Genomic DNA, 19650 nt, shown 5'->3' on the forward strand with positions numbered 1-19650 from the left:
CATCACAAATACAATGACTCATCTTTTTTGTGATTCAACCAAAAGTAAAATCAAATTTTACTAGAATGGACACTCATGCAAAGCAGCAAGACCCGCACACTAAGGGACAATAATCTACCCATTTGTTCATCTATCGGCACATCACAAGAAGCACCAATTAACAAATTAATCAAAGAAAGCATGCACATCAGCAATATTTGAATATATCAACCAAAATGCCTTTTGCATGCATATGTAACTAATCAACACAAACGGATTACCAGTGAGGAAATTTATTTATAACTCTGTTACTCATTGAAATCTTGGATCGACCACACTCAGAATTCGTTCATCTGTATTTAAAATAGTCGGCCTCCCTGAAATGAGCTCCAAAAGAAATACACCAAAGTTGTAAACATCACTCTTCTTGGTCAACTTATTTGTATTGAAATGCCTGCAAAGAAGAGAGCAACAAAGGAAATTTACACTGTGGCTTAACATTCATGCAAGACAAAGTATTTAGAAATTTGACATACTCTGGATCTATATACCCTGGTGTGCCTACAAGTTTAGTTGAGATACATGTTGTGTCATCTACTTGACCAGTCTTGGACAACCCAAAGTCGGAGAGTTTTACTTCCATATTTTTGCTTAAAATGATGTTGGAATGATGTCTTGACACCTCTATGGATGATTCTTGCAACTTGAATGCAAATATTCCAGCCCTGCATCTCAAAATTACTAATTATTATTCTAAAATGATAGAAGCATGGTGATGCAGGGCTGCAAAAATATAATTCCTAAAACACAGATTCAATACTAAAACCAAACTACAAAGTTGACATATCTTGAAATAACTAAAAATTAAATTATTTAGGAAATTTGAAAACATTTGTTTAAGATACAAATGCAGACATGCGACACTTAATTCTATTAACAACTTGAGAATGCAGCATGATATTATTCATTATTTTAATATGTAACAACTTGAGAACGAAAGCTAGTTTGTTTACTTTGTACATTTTGGATATAGATCGCTTCCGGGAACACTCGTTAAGTCTTAAAGGAGCTTGTATTTGCCACCATCATCTAGAGTTGGAACCAATGTTATCCACATAATAACGTCATTCAACATTTCTTCGACCCAATCATAAACCTCTATCGTATCCTCGCTCTCATCATGATGTGCATGTACTCCATTTATATGGGTTTAGGTCACACTCATATTGGACTGAATATATTTCAGACTGAAACCACGTACAATCAAGTGTAGTTTGATCAGTCATAAAACTTTAAATTTTTTATTATTACAGTCCGGACACGAGTATAGCATCCTACCAGCAAAATCAACAAGAGCACGTGACACTTTAAGGAATCAATCAATTATATATATATAAGATTTAGAACTTATATCATAAATGTATATCTATAATTGATCCATATTTATAGACGATAACTCAACTATATTCAATAAGAGAATCTTTGATCAGTAAGATATATATATATATATATATTAAGGTGGCCATAGATACACTCTAAAGGATCCATCGTCCGCCTGATCAAGCGAGTTGAGGCAGAACAAATAGCAAGATCATTTATGCTAGCTAATTAAACAAAAAAAACATTAATATTCTAATCAAAATAAAATATTAAATCAAATGTTTAATGATTGACTTCTAAACTCAATTTACAAACATCAAATAACCAATAAATTAAATGTTCATCTTATAGAATATGACATCCTTCAATTTTATTGAAAGGTGTTTCGCTAAACAACCAATACATGCTTTTTCAACTTGCTTGTCATTAGTAAAGAGAGAGAGAGAGAGAGAGAGAGGAAATTTAATCAAAAATTTGAAAAAGTATTAATATAAACAAGCATTTTATGATTTTGTATGTACTAAGAGATTTAAATCCGGGCTTTTTACAAGTGTGCATGTGTATGGACTCTTTTTTATTCAAAGTGGACTTGGTGGCTCATTATGCTGATTGCAATGTAAGAGCTCTGGAAACATCCTCATTACACGGAATTGTGTCTCATGTGTGAAAACCATACACGTCTTCAGCCTTCTTGAGGAGTTCTTGAAACATAGAACTCTTCAAATAGGATGTTGGAATCATAAACAGCTTCTTATCTTCTCCAACATAGACTACAAAGTGACCCTTAAGTATATCAATCACTAAAGTTGATTTATTAATGCCAAGTGCATATTGAAGAGCCTTTCTAGCAATAACCAATTGCGGCAATGGAAGAGCCATAACTCTAATGATGAAAAAGAAATGATAAATGAAGATGATTATGATTCAAATCTTAATACCCACTAACATTATGTAGAACATAAGTTGCATTGTAAGAGAGTGAATGAGAGCAACATGTAGATCGTGCTAGCAGACATGTTTCTATATAAGCATGTGCTTGTTTGTAATACATGTTATGCTTATGCCATTCAAAGGCTTGCCATACCAAATAATGGATGTCCATTTATGCTTATCCAATTACTCTCTTAGACCTCCATATAAGCATTGTATGAGTTGGTCAAGTCTAGCATGAATATACATTAAAGCCCACCTATAAAATCAAGTACCTAAGTGCCTATCATTTAAAAGAGATGGGCAATGATTTCCCATTTGCTTTGGGCATCACATGTCCTTGGTGTAGATGGATAGGCATGACAATGTGATTTGAAAAATTAAAAATCTTAAAACACTAATTAAATACTTATGTTATTTGCAAGAATTTAAATCAATACCCTAAATCATAAAAAAATTTATGCTAATTAAAAATTAATAATATTTTAGTAAAAATCAAACATTCATTATATGCCTAATGATAATAAAAAAAAGCATGATAAACTATGAAAACCTAATTAAACATTCATGCTATTTAAAAAATAAACTAAATCAAGAACCTCAATCCTAAAAAAATACTATGCACTATGCCAATTGAAAAAAAATATATAACCCCTAAAATCAAAATAAGCACCCATTTATGATTTGAAAAAAAATGAAAATAAATAAAGAAGAAGACCTAGCATGCAGATCTATTTAAAAAAGGAAGAAGAGGTTGTCGAAGGTCAACCCAGCCCGACGGTGGTGGTGGTGCCGAGTCATGGATAGGTCACACAGGAAACAGAGAGAGAGAGCTTGTGGGATCACGAGCAGAGCCGACATCAATGGTGGAGGAGGCCAATAGGTAGTCGACGGTCCAACAGTGGTCCAGCATGTGGAGGGATCAGAGAGAGAGATATCACAGAGGGAGAGAGAGAGTATGAGAGAAATATAAAAAGGGCTCATCAAACCTTTTTTATAAACATCACTCTATAACGGCGATATAATTGTCGTTGTAATAGAGTAAAACCATAAAAGGTAAGATTCATATCCCGCCATTATTAATTTATAATAGCGAGATCTCCTGACCGTTAAATATAACTGTAAAGTGTTTTAATGGCAACATCTAACAGCTTGATAATCTCGTTGTTATAGATATCTTTAACGGCGAGATGTGTGTAAGGGCAAGGCATTCCAAAGGATATTCAGCTCGTCGTTATTGATAAGCTAATAGCGGCAAGATTCATGACCGTACTAGAATAATAATGGTGAGATATTTATGCCTCTACTATTACCTATCAATAAGCAAGGATAAAAATCTCGTTATGTTATCAATAGCGGCGAGATTTTGTCTCGCTAGGAAAGTCACCGCTATTGATCCTAATCCTTGTAGTGTGATTTTAAAGCCTTAAAAAATCTCGTTTATTCATCAAAATCGGATAATTCAAGAGAGAGCTCCTATAAAACCAAGCATATAGATCAGATCCGTATGGTTAGATTCAAAAGAAAAGAACAAAAAAAACATGAAAATTGTGGTTGGCACATTAGTTCTCTCTCTCTCTCTCTCTCTCTCTCTCTCTCTCTCTCTATATATATATATATATATATATATATATATATATATATATATATATATATATATATATATATATATATATATATATATATATATATATATATATATATATATATATAGAGAGAGAGAGAGAGAGAGAGAGAGAACAAAAATGCAAGAAAATTAGATTCAGCAATAATGGAGATTAAAACACAATCAGCCTCAAAACGAACAGACATGGATGTCAAAACTGGTTCCACGTATGGACAGTTTGATGTCAATTTCAGCATGAGCGAATGAGAACCTGTTCGAACCCAATTTTTGACACAGATATTCAATTAAAAATAAATAAATAAATAAAACTCTCTCAAACCATTCCCAGCAATCACATTGAACAGATTCACGGTACAAGCCTTTTGAATCACAGCTAGTCCAAGAACTACCAAATAACACTTAAGAAAGCAAAAGTGAGAAAGGTCCGGCCAACACAGGGTTTGATCGCTTCCTGGTTTCTCAGAACTCGGACAGACCTAAAGAAGGTCGATGCGGCTGAACAGCTTCTTAGTAGCACACACCCAGGACGGCCACTATAAAACACTAGGTGGGAGAGAGAACTCGCTCCTCACGGAGGGATTCTTCTTCAAAAAAAAATGCAGTTCTTTGAGTGTTGGGGGTTCAAATAGGGAGAGACTCCAGTTCTAACAGCTAGTTGAGGACCCAATAGGCTTTAGAGGTTCCCAACAGCTATATTTGAAATCAAGAAAAAATTAAATATTTTTGAAGTCTAAGTTGGGATTTCAATTAGAGACCACCAGGGAGTTCACATTGCAAGAAGGAAAGATGAGGTATCTAGAGAATGGTGATCAAGGCAAAATAAAAATGGACAGTTGGCAAACTCAGTGGGTCAACCGTGACTCAGCCGAGTGATCTTGAGTCAGACACCCAAAAAGTCAACAACCAAGCTTGACTCAATTTTTCCCAATACTACAGGATTTCTACGTATTAATTCATCCTTAGTTAACCCAAATGAACATGATTCAAAAGTAATAAAAATATCAATAGAAAATGAACTATGAACTTTAGAGCTAAGCAAACTTGCAACGTTGAAAAGAACTATCCCATCCTTGGGCTGGACGTATTATCCAAAGACAGTTGAACCACTGTATTGGAAAAGTTATCCAAAGAAAGTTTTTTTTTTGACAGAGAGAGAGAGAGAGCGTTTAACCATAAGAGCAGAAGAAAATTAACCGTTCTTTGCCACAACCATTCCTGATAGTACTTACCTGTCCCCTAGGGAAATATATTGGTCCTGCAGAAAACGAGGTTTCATTTGTGTAGTGATTATAGCAACTGTAGTTATTCAAACAATTATCATACAATTTATATCAATATTCTAAAATGCCCAAATTTTCAGGAACTATCGTAGCTTTGCAAACAAAGGATAATAGAAACAAACAAAAGGCATAGTAATATCAAACGTGAGAGACAGAGATCGCATTGATAACTTCAGAAAAAATAATGAAATCATTATACAAATTTTTCCTCTTGGGAACGACCATTAACAAAATATACACATGCTACATCAGACCAAAAAATATCACAAAAAGTTGGCCTTACTTTCTATAAATTAGATTACAGGCCACCATCTGAACTATCAGTTATAAAGACCTTAAAAAGTCTTTTTTTTATGATGATGAGGAACCCTTGCCGAGAACTGGGTGAATGGACCCACCTCCCTGTGAGGTAAACCCCGGGTGGGATCAGTGACACCCAATCTCTTATGGAGCCCACCAGCTAAAGGAAACCCCACACCTGGTGGGAGTCGAACCTGGGACAAAGTGGTCAGCACCTTTCTCCTCAGGCCAGCTGCAACTCAGGCGACCCAGGCAGGAATGGGCATTTAACTCTCCAGGTTAGTTGCTGTCACCAAAGCCAAATGGTGATCTTCTCCTGCTGCCACCTTCTCCATATTGCTCATTCCACTTGCGCAATTCATTCATGCTCGTAGCATCATATGCCACTGAAGCACCAACCTACAAAACCAACAGATTGTACCAGTAAATTTCAAGGGTTTCTTCTCAAAAAACCTAGCATCACTCTGCAACTGAAAACCATTTGCATCCTCCGACAAATTGGGTCGAATCTATGAAACCTGGATACTGAGTATGAGTGTCGGAGGCAGAAACAGGTACAAAGTGTCAGACACTGAACTTTGAAAAACTAGATATTCTGACATGTCTGTGACATATATAATGAAGATATATCTACTGGAGCTCTTTTTCTATTATTTCTTTCTGCCATATCTGTCGTAGCGGGTTGGTTACATCTACAACCCAAATGGAAGCCAAGCGATTCATGGTTCAAAAATGCTAAATCTCGTCTCAATCATCATTTGTCAAGGCTCTTCAGAGTAAGCTCCTTGGCAAGACATGTCGTTCATGTCGCTATCCCGGATCAAGGCGTGAGTCAGATGGAAGAATCTTTTAGACATATTACCATATCCCCAAGGACTGAAGCCACTTTTGACAAGCCAGTGGAATCTTTATGCCCAAAACCCCAATTCCAGTAGTGATTTACTCTCTCTCTCTCTCTCTCTCTCTCTCTCTCTCTCTCTCTCTCTATATATATATATATATATATATATATATATATATATATATATATATATATATATATATATATATATATGAAAGGGGGCCGTCCAACTAAAGGAAGGTCCAAAATCTACAATCGATGATAATTGACGGCATTCCTTCTCTAACAATCAGGTTTTTCATCGATCCGGCTTTACATATTGGATTTTTAGCATTCATTTGTGAGCGACATGTTTTGGAGTATGAATTTTAGATGTTAACAGCTCACAATACTTTGTATTGTAACGTTTTAAATGTGCATTGTGAGCCATCGATTTTTCACGTTTTGAAAAGCATGCCTATATGTCGTAAAATCTTCATGTAAAGCATATTTCTTACTAAATAAATTATAAAGAACATATATATAAGGTCCGATCAATGAGATGCTCAAGCATTTGAAAAGGGAAGTCATTAGATCATCGTTGATTGTAATTTTGGACCTTCCTTTGGTTGGACGGTCCCCCCTTCCCAATATATATATATATATATATATATATATATATATATATATATATATATATATATATATATATATATATATGTATTGGGTAAGGAACCCTTAGTGGAAAAAATGTAATATTTTAAATTTTTGAATGTTTTTTGCATATCTAATCTTCTATATATGACCTACACGTTTGGGTCAGTAGAAATCGATGCTTGGATCATGTCATTTCAATGTGTATATATAGGCTATTGAATCGTGCTTTTCGACAGAAAAGCATAATATTATGATCCGGGAAAGTATCACACGTGGCCCATTGGTTTTTGAAGCCTTATAAAAACCTGCATGTTGACGTAATTGGAAAATTTAAAAGCAGATTATCTCTAAGAAAAACATGTAAATCACATATGTAAGATTAGTTTTCATGAAAACAAACAAAAGAATGAAAATAAGAGGCATTTGTAGCTATAAGCAACTATATATATAAGGGGGACCCCCCACCAAAGGAAGGTCCAAAATCTACAACCAACGACGATCGGACACCCCCCGCCCCTCTGCTCCATTGTTTGAGCATCTCATCGATCGTACCACATAAATTTGTTTTTTTTTTATTTATTTAGTAAGAAATATGATTTACACAAAGACTTTACAACATATAGGCATGTTTTTCGAAACACGAAAAATCAATGGCTCACAATGCATTTAAAACTTTACAATACAAAGTATTGTGGGACATTGATTTTTAGCGCCTTCAAAAATGCATCTAAACATCAAAAATTCATAATCTATTGTCACGGACTTTTTTGTCCGCATCTTCCTGACTCACGTGAAGAGGGAGATTAATGGATTGTCTAGGTCGTGTGGCACACAGCTTGCCTTAAGCGAGAAGCTACATAAGCCTAGCGGAAGCGAGATTAGAGTCGTGCATATCCCATGCATGCTTAGCACAATGAAATATCGGAAGCGACAAAGTCGAACGGGTCAATAGAGAGGGACAATGTCAATTGTCAGTGCGAAGAGCCTTCAAGCCTACAAGGGACGGGTGCGTCGCCTTCCTGTGACGAGCGCACAAGCAGTAGAGGGTCGATATAGCCAGCTACGCGTCTGAATAAGCATCACGGACCTTAGAGTAAACATTGAGTTCCAAAGACACACCGAGCGAGGAGTATATTGCATTTCGGCACCTGCAGGCCCCGTGGAGCCAACGTGCGCCCTACGAGAAACCCCCTGCTACGATGGAGAAGACACTTCGGCCTCCAGCCTAAGTCAGTTACTAGTTTGACGTAGTGAAGCTCCCTAGACAAGAGGAATTATCGTCACTCGACATGCACTCATCGAGCCCCTCGTAAGGGTGCGAGGTTGGGCGGCAAGGCGGGCAGCTAGAGTGGGCCCCGTGCATGCCTGTTGATGCCCATGAAAAATTTGTATGCTTGTAAGCACCCCCGTGCACTCTGATGTGCTACTCACGAGATATAGCAGTTGCCCACTCTGTACTGCACGGTGGTGCACCGATGCAAGTCAAGAGGAAGGTTCCCTATATAGGCATTATGGAAGCTGACCACTCGCCAATAAGAGGAACCCTAATATCCCTTGAAAATGCACCGCTTTTGTTCCCAATGGAATTCCCGAATATAAACTTCGTATTTCGCCGAAACGACCGCACAGGGGTCTTCGTCACATATGAATGTGTCAGCAAGATTTCAATCTTAGCTCGATAATTCTCAACGTGCAAGGAGATGCGTGGCCCCGACATTCTTGCGGGACCGCGTGGGCACTGGTGTGGCATTCCGGATGAATACTCGATTGTGGCATATGAATTTTGCATGGAAGTGTTCCGTTTGCAGGCTTGAAGTTGAGACGGGCTGCGGGTGGCGTAGCACCCACGAAGCATGGTACATGGCCGGAGAGACCCCTGTGGCATGGAGCATAGAGCATAGAGCCAATCAGATGCACTTGAAAAGTAGCAAGTATACTTTAAACTTTCTTGCTGAGCTGCTTACGAGCAGTATAGCATTGTCTCGTGACATCGCTGCATGACATAGCCAAGGCATGGGCTTTCCACTTAGCAACGCGCACGTCACCATAAGCCCCACCGCACCGCACACGCATGTGTGCCACTTTTGGCTGGTGATGAATAAAGTTCGGCACATTCTCCTCCACTAGAACAAATCGACGTCCTCGTCGATACTTCTTCAATTGGGAGGTGACTAAATCCGAACCGCAGGAGATGGTGTAGTGCAAGCATCCTTCAGGAGTCCATGTGTAAGGCTGTAGAGCAGAGTCAAGTTTTGAGATGGAGCTCAGTGTTAGTCCCTTTGAATGTAGCGTCTGGAAGCCACCAATGATGCGCAATATGGGAATCATCACCGGCTAAGATATGCGGCGTAGAGAAGCAGCCTAGAGAGTTCCAAAGTTGGAGGTTGTCCAATCTTCCTGAGCTGAGCGGGTGTTTGGCACCCAAGGTGGTTCGTTCAGCAGCGCAACGTGACCACGAGCAAACGTGACCCAACAGTGGAGCGACATAGCATATTCTGAAGATGCCATGGAGTTTCTGATAATAATCAAGATAGGTCATTCTGTAGAGTGTGAGAATCGCCATCCACGAATATACAAGGCATGGAGAAGCCGCCATGAAACTCTTGAGTTGAAGGTGGTTCAGTCCAGAGTTACCGGAAGCGCCTAGGCAAAAGGGGAAGCGCGAAACGTCGCGCTTCCGAAGCGTGAGGGGAAGCGTCCCCCTTTTTTGGGAAGCGCGCTTCCCTTTTATGGGAAGCGCGTCCCCCTTTTATGGGAAACGCGCTTCCCATAAATGGGAAGCGCGCTTCCCCCACGCTTCCCCCACGTTTCCCCCACGCTTCCCCCACGCTTCCCCCTCGCTTCCCCATTTTTTCATTTTTTTCGCTTCCCCTCGCTTCTGGTTCGCTTCCTAGGTCGCTTCCGGTTCGCTTCCTAGGTCGTTTCCGAGACGGTTCGGAATTTTCTTCTAAGTGGTCCCACGCTTCCCCGCTTCCTAAATTTTTTAAAGTGCCTCGCTTCCCGCTCCCGCTTCCCGTATCGCTTCTCGCTCCCGCTTCCTCGACTGGTAACTCTGGTTCAGTCCTCCTAGCAGAACGGGTGTTTGGCACCCGAGGTGATCCATTGAGCATAACAATGTGATCACGAGCAGACGTGACCCAGCAATGCAACAGTATGGCATATTCTCCCCCACTAGAACAAATCGACGTCATTGTCGATACTTCCCGAATTGAGAGGAGACTGAAGCTGCCATGAAGTTTCAGATAAGACAAGGTCACTCTGTAGTGTGGGAATCATCACCCACGAAGATATTGAAAGTTTTCCTCTACACCTGCGTTGAGAAAGAGAAGAGAGAGAGAGAGAGAGGGAGAGGGAGAGGGAGAGAGAAAACAATTACGGCTGTCACGATTTCTGTAAAAAGAAATCGTGACCTAACTTGTGTATTTAAGATACATTACAGTATGGGTCCGGGTCTGGTGTATCCAGACCCGATAAATGTAAAAATAGTTACATGTTACATATCGGGTACATGGATCGGGTCAGATCCAATGCCTATACACCTTTTTCACCCCCCCTCAAGTTGATTATGGTTTTGAACCATGAACAACTTGCTTTTAAGCATCCAAAAGCGGTCCTTGGTTAACCCTTTGGTAAATATGTCTGCAACCTGTCTTTCAGTGCTGACAAACTCAGGCTCAATCTCTTTTTCTTCAACCTTCTGTCTCACAAAGTGTTGGTCGATCTCAATGTGCTTGGCACGACTGTGATGTACCGGATTGAAAGACATGTTGATGGCACTTTGATTGTCACAGAGCAAGGTAGTGTGGGAGATCTTTTCTCCTACTTCAATTAGAAGATGCTTGATCCATGTGACTTCGGCAGTGGCAGCAGCCATGGATCTATATTCAGCCTCAGTGCTTGATCTAGCGATAGCTTTTTGTTTTCTACTGCTCCAAGAGACTAAATTTCTTCCAATGAAGGCACAATATCCTGATGTAGATCTTTGTTCGTCAGGATCTCCTGCCCAGTTTGTATCACAATATACAGTAATTTCGTGCTCGTCTTGGCCATATGATTGTGGTAAATATAGCAATCCATCTCCAATAGTCCCTTTCAGATATCGAAGGATCCTCTTGACTGCTTCCATATGTCCAGTACGTGGCGCATGCATAAATTGAGACACTTGATTGACTGAATAAACAATATCAGGTCTAGTAAATGTGAGGTATTGTAACATTCCTATTATGCTACGATACCTGGTGGGGTCATCACACAGATCTCCATCATGAGCGCTAAGTTTTTGATGAAGTACACTCGGTGTTCCCAGCGGTTTGCAGTCTTTCATGCCTGCCTTGCTGAGAACGTCTACGGTGTACTTGTGTTGAGTGAATGTCAAGCCATGAGCCTGGTTATCAACTTCTACACCAAGGAAATAGCGTAGAACTCCAAGATCTTTCATTTTGAACCTTTGACCTAATAAGTCTTTTATTTCTTGGATATGGTCCGCAGAGTTTCATGTGATGATGATATCATCGACATAAATTAATAGTAGAGTGGTCACAGACGGGCTTTTAAAAATAAATAATGAGTGGTCCAGCATGGAACGTGAAAATCCATGCTTCTGAATCTCTAGCGAGAAGCTATCAAACCAAGAGCGAGATGCTTGCTTCAGGCCGTAGATGGCTCTTTTTAGCTTGCATACATGGGTTTTACAATTTTGTTCTTGATATCCAGGGGATTGTTCCATGTATACTTCCTCCTTCAAATTTCCATGTAAAAATGCATTTTTTACATCAAGCTGACTCAACTTCCATCCATGTTCAACAGCCAGGGAGATGATGATTTGAATCGTTCCCATTCTTACAACCAGACTAAAAGTCTCATCATAGTCTTGCCCTGCTTCTTGGGTGAATCCTTTTGCTACAAGCCTGGCCTTATATCGTTCAATTGTTCCATCTGGTTTGTACTTGAATTTGTAGACCCATTTGCATCCGACAACATTTTTATCAGGTGGTCTGGGAACAACTTTCCATGTTCCACATTCATGCAAGGCTTGCATTTCATCATTCATGGCTTCTACCCATTTCATAGAAGCGGCTGCCTGATAATACATGATGGGCTCTTCTCGTCCTTATTGATGGCAGTTAAAAATAGTTGAAGATCCAAGGAGAAGCTGTTATAACTAACCCATCTATCAATAGGATGTCGTATGCGGTTTGATTTTCTGGCTGCAAGAGTATGAGAAGACGCAGGATTGGCGACTGAGACATGATCTGGATGACTTGATGTTGTCGGTCTCTGTCTAGAATAGACAATGCCTTCGTATCTGCCAGGCACTTCCTCTGCATTCTGTGACCCCGACGTCCCAGTGTTCTCAAACACCTCTCCTTCTTGTTGCACACAATCTGAGGAACATGCTTCATTGGAGCCAGCAAAAAGTTCTGAGCTCAGCCAAGGATAGTAAATTTCAGTTGGCATATTCGTTGTGTCATTTCCGTGATCAAAATTTTGTTCATCAAAGACAACATTTCTTGAGGTTCTGATGCGTTTGTTGGTGGGATCATAACACCTATATCCTTTGTAATCATCTGCATATCCCACAAAACTGCACTTTTGAGCCTTGTCTTGAAACTTGTTTCTCAGAGACTGATCGATATGCACATAGCAGACACATCCAAAAACACGCAGATCATAATAACTAGGATGAGTTCCAAAAAGACAGTGATAAGGAGACTTATTTTCCAGAACAACCATAGGCAATCTATTTATCACATGCACGGCTGAATGGAAAGCTTATGTCCATAGGTTGATGGGAAGATTGCTGTCATGGAGCATACTCATGGCACTTTCAACGATATGCATGTGTTTTCGCTCAGCAATTCCATTTTGTTGAGGGGTGTGAGGACATGACACCCTTCTTCCTATTCCGTTATTTTGAAGAAAAGAAATAAAATCACGGGATGAGAATTCCCCACCTCCATCACATTGGAAAAATTGAATGGACTCAGAAAATTGATTTTTGACAAGGGAAAGAAAATTTTGAAACAAAGAGAAGACTTCCGACTTATTTTTTATGAAATATATCCAAGTGTATCGAGAATAGTTATCAACAAATATTAGATAGTATTTACTTCCAGATCTATAAGCAATTGGGGCGGGTCCCCATACATCAGAACAGATTATCTCAAAAGGTTTTGAAGCTCTCTTATTAATGGAATGAAAAGGCAATACATGACTCTTGCAGGAAAGACAACGGGAACATTTGTGACTGTTCTCATCCCTATTGAGATTTTCTTTTGGAATGAGATTATTAGATACAAGTTTCTCAATAAAATGACTCCCACAATGGGCTAACCGACTATGCCATAAGAATGGCTTATTACATTCAGAAATACTAAAAACATTAGCAGAAGAGGATGAACACGACTCTAATGAGGGCTTTGAATTCAAGTGAACAGAGCGAACAGCATGACAAGGAGCTTCTTCAAAGACATACATATTGCCTTGTCTCTTTCCTTCAGCGAATGTTTCCCTCGTGCGTAGGTCCTTGACCTGCACAGAGAAGGGAGTGAATTCAACTGAAGCATTATTATCATCAATAAGTTTGGAAACAGAGACAATATTTTTCTTAATGTCAGGGGCATGAAGAACGTATGAAAGAGTAAGAGTGGAATATGACATGGGAATGACAGTTTTTCCAACATAAGAAACAGGATGGTGGGATCCATCTCCAGTGACAATCTTACTTTTTCCAAAATAAGAAATGGGATTAGAAATCTTACCTGCATCACCTGTCACATGAGTGGCTGCCCCTGAGTCGACAAACCAAGTGCCTTCATCACTCTGCTTCAATTTCAACTCTGACAACGCAGATATGAGCATATCTTTAATCTCTCCATTATTTGAGAACTTCCTTTTGTTTTCTGTCTGTGGACCCTTTCCTTTATTCTCTGGATTATGCCAACAATTCGCTTTGATATGCCCCTTTTTGTTACAAAGGAAGCAAGTAGGAATGGATCTTCATCCCTGCGCATGAGCGAACGTATTTGGAGTGGGAAGCAGACCATGCCCTCCGTGTCCACTTCGCTCTTGTCCTCCTCGTCCTCGTCCTCTACCATAAGTTACTCCTGTGGCAAAAACTTCCTGAGAATTTGTGTGAATGTGAGATTCCTCAGAGAACCCTTTCAGAGTCATCTCATACTGAATCAATTTTGTTCGCAACTCATCAAAGGTAGGAAGAGCAGGGAGACACAATAGTGAAGTGACGATCATATTGTAGTCGGATCCCAATCCACTCAGAGTCTATTGTACCATATCACTGTCACTCACCGCGCACCCTATAACTTCTGTGATAGTCTTCATCTTGTTCAGATATTCCATGATGGTCATGGAATCTTTTCTCAGCATTTGAAATTCCCTCTTGAGAAAAACCATTCGTGCCTGCGAAACTTGTGAATATGTTTGAACCAATTTTTCCCAAAGTTAGAGAGCAGTACAATTGTCAGGAATTACAACAAGGACCTCTTGGGACAGGGTGGAAGTGATATATGCAACCACCGACTGATCTTTCCTTTCCCAGTTGAGGTACTTTACGTTCTTGACATACACAATTGAACTTACTCCTTTGTCATCTTTTTCCTCTCTCGTAACAAATTCGAGTGGAGCGGGAGTGGTTCCATCAAGGTGACCCAAGAGACCTTGACTCCTTATAAAAGGAATGATTTGTCTCTTCCAGATCAAGAAGTTTGAGGTAGTTAACTTTTCATAAACGAGTTGAGTGAGAAAACTTGAAGAAAGATTGGATGAAGATGAATGAATATCCATGAGGAAGAGTTTTAACAAGAAAAAGGAACCCTTTTTGTGTTACCAGAGTATCCACAGAGTGCTCAGTCTGCAGCCAGAGATGTTTGCTGATCGTCCCTTTTTTTTTTACGGCTGAGAAATTCAAAAATCTGCGACCAGAGGCTGTCAGAAGAAATTCAGGCTGTATTCCAAGACTGAGTTTTCTTTTCTACTTTTGAAAGGTCGGATATTTAAGCAATGGAAAGAAAATCAAATTGTATTTTCAATGTGAAAGCAATGAGGAAAGGAAGAAAAAAATTGTATTTTCAATGTGGATCCCACTCGTAACAGTCAGAAGAAATATGATACGAGAAAGGGGTTCTGAGAGTCGATATCCAGCTCTGCCCGATATCCAAGCCCAATATAAGAAGAGGGATACGCAGGCTGTATTCCAAGAAATTTGATGTCGCAGACCTGCCCGATATCCAGCCCAGTATAAGAAGGGATACGCAGAAAAGAGAAGAAAAAAAAATTGAAGGGATACGCAGAAAAGGAATTCACGCGAAACAGGCTTTTCCCTTTCTTGATGTACAGGATCACCGTGAACCAGGGTTCACGTGAGCTCTTCGTGAACAGATTAGGAATTCACGTGAGGCGTGAATCCACTAAAGGAAAAGAAAAGACTGAAGAGGGGAAAAACGAGAGATGGAGATTGGGAATGGAGGTAGAGAGAAGAAAACTGAAGAAAAGATGGGAGAAGAAAGAAACCTCAAACCTTTGATCCGTCGCACCTTTGGAATCCTCCGCAACCCCTAGATGGATCTTCGCTCTGATACCATGAAAATTTTCCTCTGCACCTGCGTTGAGAAAGAGAAGAGAGAGAGAGAGAGGGAGAGAGAAAACAATTACGGCTGTGATGATTTCTGTAAAAAGAAATCATGACCTAACTTGTGTATTTAAGATACATTACAGTATGGGTCTGGGTCTGGTGTATCCAGACCCGATAAATGTAAAAATAGTTACATGTTACATATCGGGTACATGGATCGGGTCAAATCCAATGCCTATACACATTTTTCAGATATGCGGCGTGGACAAGCGCCATGAAGTTCTAAAGTTGGAGGTAGTCTGATCCTCCTAACAGGGCGAGTGTTTGGCACCCGCAAGTGGACTGTTGGGTAGAGCAACATGACCACGAGAAACTCATCGACCAAAGATCGTAGCAACGTGAGCTAAAGAAGCAATACAATTTTTAATAGAGATGAGTTGGTCCTTCGGCAGCTGATGGTCCTTCGAGGAGGGGCTGCAGAGCGTCAACTTCTCTCAGTAAAGCACAACTAACAAGTGGGGCATGGAGTGTCTTCACAGTTTGCTCTCATGCGCCAAAAAGTAGAGGTTTGGCCTCCGAAGGGTGTAGCACGGAGTGTCTGAAGTGTTTACTTCATGAACACGAAAAAAGTGATGGAGTGTGAAGGTCCCTGCATCATCCTAGTAAAGGTGAACATCCCTGAGACAGCCGTTGAAGTGTGTCACCAAGTCCCGCTGCAAGGATGAAGCGCCAAGAGCTAGCAATCCTAACAATGTCATTTGTGATCAGGCACAAGGTAGATGAAGCGATTGGCCGAGTGAAGACAAACCAAGCAGGTGGTGTTGATGATGAGAAGCCTGCAAAACCCAACTGTCAACGAGCACAAGCGGCACTAAGGCAAGGTGCCAAGTGAATGGACCAAGTGCATGAAGAGAAGAGAGGCATTCTGACGAGTCTCCCCCACTGAGGTGTATAGAATCAGTCGATTGCGCTACGCGGCTCCTTGACCGCATTGTCGTGTGAGCACTGAAAGCAAGCAAGCTCCACCTGCGAGACTTACTCCTTAGAGATTGGACTGAAGTAGAACGCATCCCCTTAATGCGCTTGAAAAATGAAGGGTCACCACAACAAAGTACCCAACCGATGAGCAATATCCCATGCAAAAGTGAGCAACTATAGAGACGAACATCACCACAAAGTCTTACGAAGCATCTCATAACCGCCTCGCTACACTAGGTAGCAACATCCGTCGGTAGAAGAAGGGGAAAAGTATCAAACAAGGGTCACTCCCATGCGACTCCAGGTAGTAGGGAATGCAGAAAGTGTTGGAGTCACTTATGTATTTGAAAACTCGATCATACAACGATCTGCCTCCAACAATGTTACAAGTACCCTCGACGAAGATGATAGATATTCGAGTATATAAACATCACCACAACTCACACTTTCGGTGTGTTGTGTCTCAATCAGTCTGTCACAAACTGACTAGTAAGAGACGATGCAGAGAACTTGAAGAATCCGCACAAATGATACCAGCAGAAGCCAAATAGCCAACAGATAAGATGCGAAACAAGGCAGTTTCTATTCTGATAGAAGTATAAGTGAATCTGACGACAATCAAAACTGACAAACAAATACCGATAACAGCTTGGGGCAACTCTAAGACCAATTTGATGCACTCTTATACCAGTATGGTAGGCTATGGTACTAGTTTGCTATGTTCTGATACCAGTTAAGTGCCTTCAAAAACGCATCTAAACATCGAAGAGGCATTTGTATGTATAAACGACTATATATATAAGGGGCGCCCCCAACCAAAGGAAGGTCCAAAATCTACAACCAACGACAATCGGGCGCCCCCCTACTCCATTGCTTGAGCATCTCATCGATCCTACCTCATAAATTTGTTTTTTTATAATTTATTTAGTAAGAAATATGCTTTACACAAAGACTTTACAACATATAGGCATGTTTTTCGAAACGTGAAAAATAGACTGCTCACATTGCATTTAAAACCTTACAATACAAAGTATTATGGGCCATTGATTTTTAGCGCCTTCAAAAACGCATCTAAACATCAAAAAGTCATAATCCAAAACATGTTGCTCACTAAATGAATGATAAAACTCCAATACATAAAGTGTGATAGATGAAAAACTCAATTGTTAGAGAGTCACTAGAATATGAGAACTATCTGGTGAACCAGACATTTCCAAGCATTTTCAATGCTTTTTTGCAAATCCACCCACATAGATGTGTTTGGCATGGTGAATTTGCTAGGAATTAGCTGTTGGATGGTGTATTTTTTATCAAAAAATATTATTTTTGGATGCTTGAATATTTATGAAGATTATGTGCCTTTGATATTAAAGCCTTAAAAAATCTTGTTTATGCATCATAATCGGGTGATTCAAGAGTTGGTCGTTATAAAACCAAGCATGTATATCACATCCGTACAAGTTGGATTCAAGAGAAAAGAATAAAAAATCCATGAAAATCGCGGTTCACACAGTAGTTCTCAATATATATATATATATATATATATAGAAAAGTGGTTAGCAGCTCTCTCTCTCTCTCTCTCTCTCTCTCTCTCTCTCTCTCTCTCTCTCTCTATATATATATATATATATATATATATATATATAGAGAGAGAGAGAGAGAGAGAGACAAATGCCTCTTCTTTTCATTCTTTTGGTTGTTTTCATGAAACTAACCTTACATATTTGATTTACATGTTTTTCTTAGAGATAATCAGCTCTTAAATTGTCCAATTACGACAAGCAGGCAGGTTTTTATAAGGCTCCAAAAACCAATGGCCCACAATGTGTGATACTTTCCAGGATCATAATATTATGCTTTTCTGTCAAAAAAGGTATGATTCAAAAGCTATTTTGGAAATGCTAAATTCATCTATGAGGTTCAATTAGACCATATATATCATATCTATAAAATTAAATTCACTTAACAAAACATGAGCAATAAGATATAGATCAATTCAACTCATTGACACCTTACACACACCCTTAATAAGTAAAACATGTAGATCATATACAGTCATCAGATCATCGGTCACCATAGATATGATCTACATGTTTTACATATTAAGGATTGGCCCTTGGATCATGTTTATTCGACAAAAAACTATGTATATATATATATATACAGCCGAAAAAATTACAGCCTTTGAATATTTGATTTGATGGAAAAACCTCTTCATACATCAGAATCTAGTGATCTATGGGCCAATACTCACTAAATAAAACATGTAAATCACGTCTACGGTGTTAGATTGATTCGAAACAAGTTGCATCTGAGTTTCAACTCACTGATACTGTATGGATGTGCAGTTCCATACCTTCACTAGTACAAAATATAAACCCTATACATAGAGAGAGTAGGTGGTAGCTGCCTACCACTTTTCTAGCCTACCGCCATCCTACTGGGCATTTGAAGGGTTTTTTCATGTTTTTCTTAAATCTAATGATACAAATGTGTTCTACATGCTTAATTTAAAGAAACCGACTCTTGGATCGTCTGATTCCGACATGCAGGTAGGTTTTTATAAGATTTTTAAATCGAAAGACTAAAATATTCATAAATATTCAAAGTTTAAAAGATCATGTTTTTTATACAAAAAACATGATCCAAGTGTCATCTCCTAGCAAATCGACCATGCCAAATACATCTGCAGGGTCAGATTTGCAAAAAACAATCCGAAAACACCCGTTTTCTCACAGTAGGCTGGTGATACGCCAGAAAAGTAGAAGGCAGCTACCACTTTATATATATATATATATATATATATATATATATATATATATATATATATATATATATATATATATATATATATATATGTGTGTGTGTATGTGTGTGTGTGTGTGTGCCAAAACGTGCAAATAGAGCATTTTTGCCCCTTTTCATGCTTTTTTTGTGGCTGTCCATCACACCCTGTAATGGACGGCCACAGGCATTCCATCGGTAGCTGCACACCTAAGGGTTGTGCATCTCTCTCTCTCTCTCTCTCTCTCTCTCTCTCTCTCTCTCTCTCTCTCTCTCTCTCTCTCTCTCTCTCTCTATATATATATATATATATATATATATATAT

General features: G+C 39.4%; 1 protein-coding gene across 2 annotated transcripts in view; it reads right to left on the minus strand.

Annotated features, from left to right (window-relative positions):
• Positions 1 to 5332: 5332 nt before the first annotated feature.
• The window catches only part of LOC149816687 (uncharacterized), a 138579-nt gene continuing 124261 nt past the window's right edge, over positions 5333 to 19650 (minus strand). For both annotated transcript variants that reach the window (XM_089988140.1, XM_089988139.1), the window contains one exon: positions 5333 to 5895. In XM_089988140.1, coding sequence (XP_089844266.1) covers positions 5776 to 5895 — 120 coding nt within the window. In that variant the 3' untranslated portion in view covers positions 5333 to 5775. The remainder of the gene's footprint in view (positions 5896 to 19650) is intronic.

This window comes from Nuphar pumila, chromosome 14 (genome assembly GCF_984573655.1).
Source record: "Nuphar pumila chromosome 14, dmNupPumi1.hap1.1, whole genome shotgun sequence".
Classification (NCBI taxonomy): Eukaryota; Viridiplantae; Streptophyta; class Magnoliopsida; order Nymphaeales; family Nymphaeaceae; genus Nuphar; species Nuphar pumila.